The 6,467-nt window shown below is 41.4% G+C and overlaps 1 protein-coding gene across 2 annotated transcripts; it reads left to right on the top strand.

Moving 5' to 3' along the window:
• The first annotated feature begins 3,078 nt into the window (after positions 1-3,078).
• On the top strand, positions 3,079-6,081 carry LOC108490937 (secreted seminal-vesicle Ly-6 protein 1-like). 2 transcript variants are annotated; one of them, XM_017798532.2, is made up of 4 exons: positions 3,079-3,171; positions 3,827-3,940; positions 4,401-4,548; positions 5,949-6,081. In XM_017798532.2, exons 1-3 carry the CDS (start codon positions 3,111-3,113, stop codon positions 4,523-4,525), a joined length of 300 nt encoding a protein of 99 aa, XP_017654021.1. In that variant the 5' UTR covers positions 3,079-3,110; the 3' UTR covers positions 4,526-4,548; positions 5,949-6,081. The 2 variants fall into 2 exon arrangements, with proteins under 2 accessions (XP_017654021.1, XP_017654025.1); XM_017798536.1 differs by lacking the exon at positions 5,949-6,081 and adding an exon at positions 5,759-5,799.
• Positions 6,082-6,467: the final 386 nt, after the last annotated feature.

Here is a 6,467-nt window from a genome sequence, read left to right as displayed (position 1 = left end):
TTTCTTTCCCCTTCAACTATAATAGACATTTTGGTTGGGAATAGCAATCTGGGTTGGTATCTCTGGTCATTTTAATCTGGGAATGCTTTGGTCCAGGCTCTTCTGGCTTTCATAGTTTGCACTGAAAAGTGACCTGTAATCCTTATGGGTTTTCCTTTATATGTGACTTGTTTCTCTTTTGCAGCTTTCAAATTTTCTCTTTGTTTTGTGCGTGTATTGTTTTTACTACGATGTGCCGTGGAGAGTTTCTGCTATGTGATGAGGTAGCAATTAAGGAACAAACACTACAGTAAAACACAAACAACAAATGGATGATGTCTTCATCATCCCTGAAACCATCTGGAATATATCATTAATCATCTAGGCTTACTAAACATGGATTCCATTTCTTCCCCCAGATTTTCAATATAGAAAGTTTTAAGCATACAAGGAAGTGGAGAGGACTCTCATGTGCCTGACACAGAGCTTCAACACTTGTGTGTAAAAGGCCAAGCTTAGCTTATTTCTATCCCATCTCTCTGACCCAGCCTTCTGTTTATGTTATTTTGAAGCAAGCTCGAAGAGTTTAAATTATTTTTTTAAAAACTGAAAACATCATTATTTGTGCACAATGTCTATTGTAATCTTAGTATGAGTTATCATAAATGCAGAGAAAGGTAGGATGAATGGGTAATAGGAAACTTAGAAACTGTTTCACAGAGTGAAATTTCACTAGTGCCTCTCTGGTTTTCCAGGGTCAAACTCAATGTTCTCTTGGGAAGACTCAAAGCAATTGTGAGTTAGTTTGAGTTTTCTGCCAGCAAAGTCTACATTAGGAACCTGCTACTAAATTTCCTCTCAGGTTTTTTCAAAATTCCCTATTAAAGCTGTCCTTGATGTCAAGGAAGGAATGTCTTCAGTACAGGGGTGAGGGTACACCACTGACCTCTGCAGTAGCCTAAAGAGTTCCTTTTCCCCTTAGGGATACACACACATTTACAAAACCAGAATTCCTGGCTTCAAAAAACTTTTATTTCACGCTAAGCAAACAAGAACAGATTTGGAGATTTATTAAGAGACATTTTTTAACTTGAATCTTGAACATAGGCATTACTAGAGAGACTGAGGGAAAGAATAAGGTATCTGTTAAGGAGGGTAGAACACATTTTTGGAAAACAAGCTGACTTGGAATTACCTTTCAAAAATTAGCTTTATTAGGACAGAGCAGGCCAGTGTCCAGGGGATGGGGTCTTGATTGGACCTAGAAGTAGGAGAACATGAGCCACAGACGTCATACAAGAGGCAGCATGGTAGGACTGTGAGTTTAGAGAGCATTTACAGACAGCATATTACATTAGAAGAGTTAGCTTAAAGTTAGAGACTAAGATAGCCACAGGGCTTGGGCAGATGTCAAGGCTGGTTTTAGTTGTCAACTTGATATACCTGGAAAGGGGGAACCTCAGTTATAGAATTTCCTCTATCTGATTGGCCCGTGGACATGTCTGTGAGGCATTTTCTTGATTGTTGAGCCATGTGGGAGGGTCTAGCCCTCTGTGGGTCCTGCCACTCCTGGGTAGGTAGTCCTGGGCTGTATAAGAAAGCAAGCTGAACACAGGCCAGGGAGTCTGCCAGCCAGCAGCTGTTCTGTGGTGTGCTTTATCTCCTGCCTTCAGGGTCCTGTCCTGAGTTCTGGCCTCAGCTTTCCTTGATAATGGTCTATGAACTGTAAGCCAAACAAATCCTTTCCTCCCCAAGTTGGTTTTGCTCAGCGTTTTATCATAGCAACGGAAGGCGAGCTAGGACAGCAGGAGCGTCTCAGCCAAAAAGACAGTAGCAACAAGAGTCAGAAAACTCTTAACTTGTATAACACTTCCTGGAAGGTGAGAAGCCCGGCGGTAGCTAAAAACCAGTTTTCAGGGCAGGCATCAGAGTTGTTCATTTGGAGCAGCAGAGATGAGCAATCACATTTATTTTTATTGTTTTTGTTATGTTTAAATTTATGTTATGTCTGTAGGAGAGAGGTCCTAGAATAGCATGGGGTGGGACTTGGGAGCTTGGTTTTTATGCCTTGATTTTTCCAGGCTATGGATCTTGTCTTAAAATGGCATGCCCTTGACCTACAATGCTCAAACATGGTGTGGGCTTCTAACAGGAGACTCTTGATTAGGTGTCTTTACAATGAGTATATATATACTATTTTGGTAGCTCTAAAGTTATTCTCTAAAGGTTGGTAAGACCCTCCACTCCTTTTGTCAATGCACAAAGAGTATAGTTTACCATAACATTATACATTTACAGCATTTCCTTTTGTACATAAAGATATAAAATTGATTGGTGAGGGCTATTATTTTGATTTAGGTCTGAGAGGAGAATGTGAAAAAAATCAAGGCTGTACATTATTTTGGCACCAATTAAGCATAGTTTATTGTCTTTGGCATCTGTTTTAGATGTGCTTGTGAAAACATTGTCTCTAAGCAATTTTGGTTTTATCAACAGAGGCTGAAGTTTCCTGGCTCCATCAGCAGGACAGGCAAACCAGACCCATGATGAAGGGTCTGCTTGCCTTCCCATGCTTTCCTTCTGTGTCCCCATAATTTTCCTTGTCTTTCCATCTGGCCTGAAGAGGTTAACTATAGCCTGCATGGCAGATAAACCTGAATCTGCTGTTTGAAATTTAGTGCTTTATTGAACAACTATAAGAACATACCTAGGCGTATGTTCCATTTCCATGAAGACAGGAGATTTAACATTTGGATGTAGCACAGTGATGGAAGTAGTTTCCTTCTGCATGGAAAGTCACAACAGTGTGTAGCACCCTCCAGGCTCATCAGCCACAGGGTCTCAGGATTCCTTTGAGTCTCATAGCAATGAATCCTCAGTTCAGAGTTAATAAAAATATATGGGAAAGAAGCCAAAAGTACCTGACCCACTGGATATAGGAGCAGAGGTGAGATGAGCAAGGAGTCATGTAGGCTCTGGCTCCCCCGAGGCTATCTACTCAGCTGAGGTCCTGGGATCCCACTGGCTGCTCCTCCCAGTCTAGACTTCCATATAAGCCTTTCTTGTTGAGGCTGAGCCCTGAGTGCACTATCCTGCTCTCTGATCCTCTCTGGTCCTAGGATCCCACTGCAATGGGAAAGCACTTCCTGCTGCTCCTGCTGGGCCTCTCCTTGCTGGTGGGCTTCCTACAAGGTGAGATTTTGGTAGGTGATAGGAGCTGGTGTTGATGGGCAGACACACTGTCATAGATTGTTGGGCTTTGGTGAGGCTAGGAGCAGGAGTTAGGAACCAACTACTGTTAGAAGTGATCCCTATACCCTTCAACCCCATATCCCCAGTTCTTTCTCCCTTCCCTCTGCTGTGCCCAGGCGTCTAAACTGCTTCTTCCTTCTCAATCTGGTCCTGGTCCTGGTACTTTTCCTCCTGTTCCTTGTCTTCCTCCTCTGTTCTCTTTCGTACTCAAACATTCTCAGTTCCTCCAGCTCAGTTGCTGTTGGCATAAATTTGGGTCGGAAATGAACAAGGAAGATTCTTGACCAGATGAAATGATAAGAAGTTGTTTGATCATGGGTGGAAGGCTCAGGTGTCCTGTATCAGAGCTTTATCTTCTTCCTCACAGCCTTGTCCATTCCCAGAATTTGTAGTGGGGGAACCTTTTGCTCTCCTCAAACCATTCCTTCTTAGGGTCCAAGGTCATGGACTTCTATTCAGGGGTCAGCTTAGCATGCATTTAGTTCCTTCTATCTGTTGTGTGTTATTCACTGATCAGAGCCAGACGCTCAGCTCCGGCCTGATGCTTGAAGCTGAGTCCCAGGTGAGCCTCTTAACACTTGCTTTTGCCTTTCAGCTCTGACATGTCTCCAGTGTGACTTTTTCAACTCTGAGGGTATTTGTGAGAAAGAGGAAAGGTCCTGTGAGATTAAAAGTGGCCATCAATGTATCACAATGATAATCTCTAAAGGTATGTAAAGCATGAGAGGTATCATGCTTGTCCTTGAGGGATGTGGCTCTTTCCACAACCCTGGGGGTGCAAACATTGAGTGTGGGAGGATGTGTTTTCCTATGAAAGTAGGAAGAGGTTCCTTTGCTTCTGATACTTTGCTGACATTGGCTCTTGGTCAACAATCTATTAAGAAAAAAGAATCACATTATTTTTTGAAGGGTCTTCTTCAGCACTTAGTGGCCGTGTAGGTGAACATACTCAGAGAGAAAAGAATCTCTCTTCAGTTCCACTCAGTTATTTTGGGAATGGGGTATCTGCCTTTGGGCCAGATTGTTTGTTGTAGGATGATGGCCTAGAGGTTCTCTAAGTTATCTCAGTGTGCCTGACATATCTTTCACCTGGGTACCTGACTCTCCTTGTTGATTGAATCACTGATTCCACAAATATCTAAAATTTGACTCTTATCCTTCTTCTCCAGATAACCAGATGCTGTATGGGGTCCAAGACTGTACTAACACGTGCGTCAATAGTACCAACACTGTAAATTCTGTGACAGTGGAAGTTATATGTTGCAGTGACCAATCTTTCTGCAACAGACTTTAGAGGCCAGACCCTGTTCTACTTAGGTGAGACCTTAACCCTTTCCTGTACTTAGCCCCACAACACTGGGTCATCTATTCCCAACATTACCCGGGAATAGAGAGATGCTCTATGACTTCTGCAACCCTTGGTACTCACCCTTACTAGGATTCTGGTTTCCCCCTTTTCTCCCACTATTCCTCTAGTGTTGACTGAGATAGAGCGTTTCTCCATCCTGTTTTCATTCTTACCTTTATTCAACAAATGTGTCCTGGCTGAACACCATGAATACTACAAACCCAACACCTTCCCTTGATGAAGCTTTGGTTTAGTGATGCCTTTTTCTGCAGGCTGGCCTGCAGACAATAGTGCCAGCATCTTATTTGTTACTTATTCATAGAACACAGGACATGTGTTAGACAGTTTTTTCTCACTGTGACCTGAGTAAAACAACAAAAGGGAGGAAGGATTTATTTTAGCTCATGATTTCAGAGGTTTCCTCCATCATGGTGGGCAGGACATAGTGAAGCAAATCTGTTCCACTCATGGTATGCAGATAGCATAGCTGAGCAATAGGAAGGGACAAGGACCAATACAACCCACGAGGACACATCCCCAGTGACCTGCAACTCCACCTTCCATATTTCTATTATCTTTAGTCAGTCCCAATTTTGAATGTATTAATAGATAAAACCATTTACTAGGTCAGAGATCTAATATCCTAATCATCTCTGGAAATATCTTCACAGATACACCTAGAGATGTGCTTGACAAATGTCTTAGACATCCGCAATACCATCAAGTGAATAGTTAAGTTAGCCATCCCAGGGCTGAAGGTACTCCTTCACCACAGTGTCCATTTCCATTTTATGTATGTGTATACTCTGTTTCATTATCTTTTTTGGAAAGATTCCCCTCGATAGCTTCATTTCTAGTTTCATAGTTTTTGAAGTTGGTGGTGTCTCATATTTTTATTTTTATATTTTTTCTAGTAGGTTAAATGTTCAACCTAGAAACTGTAGACAGTGCTGTACAGGGGAGACACTGCTGGTCATCCCATCCTGCCCTGCAGAGATACAGCTTGTTGACATGTTTAAACATATACTTCTAGAATCATTACTAGGCCATGATAAGTGCTTGTATGTATTTGAATACTAATACTTACATACTTAAAAATACTAACAATCATTATTATCTTAAAAATTTATTTATTTATTATTTTTATTTTATGTGTATGTGTGTATTGCCTGCATGTAGGTAAGTGTACCCATGTCGTGCAATGCCCGCGGAGGTCAGAAGAGGCTGTCAGATCCCCTGGAACTGGAGTTATGGACAGTTGTTAGCCACCGTGTGGGTGTTGTATTCAAACCCAGGTCTTCTGCAAGAAGAACCAGTGTTCTTAACCGCTGAGCCATCTGTCCAGCCCCTTATTACCTTTTTGTTTCAGAGCTGTTCACTGAATCATGGCCCTGGAGCATACCAGCAGTCATTCTACTACTAGACTATGTCTCAGCCTATATCCTGCTTTTACATAACACATCTTAGATGTTGTTCCTATTTTGCATGTTTGTATTCTGTAATTCATTAAATGCCTTATAAAATTTGTTTCACTAATTTAGTATGGCTGTATAGAGTATAATTTAATTTTTAGAGTATAATTTAATTTTTTCATTTATTTATTTATTTATTTATTTATTATTTATTTGTTCATTTAATTTATTTTGTGTGTTTTGTGTGTGTGAACCTGTATGTGCCAAGATGCATGTGTAAAGATCAGAGGTGTAATTCCAGGAGTCAGACCTCTCTGTCCATGATGTTGGTTCTAAGGATTGAACTCAGTGGTCAGGCTTGTTGGTCAGGACACTTGCCTAGTAAGTCTTCTCATTGTCTCTCAAATTTTATATTTAGGCAATTAGGGTGTGTGTGAAATGGCTCAATGGATAAACATGCTTGTCACCAGGCCTGA

Source organism: Nannospalax galili, unplaced genomic scaffold (genome assembly GCF_000622305.1).
Source record: "Nannospalax galili isolate Female #2095 unplaced genomic scaffold, S.galili_v1.0 scaffold690, whole genome shotgun sequence".
NCBI classification, from domain to species: Eukaryota; Metazoa; Chordata; class Mammalia; order Rodentia; family Spalacidae; genus Nannospalax; species Nannospalax galili.
Note: the sequence above shows the minus strand (reverse complement) of the source record. Positions and strands in the feature narration are given on the sequence as shown.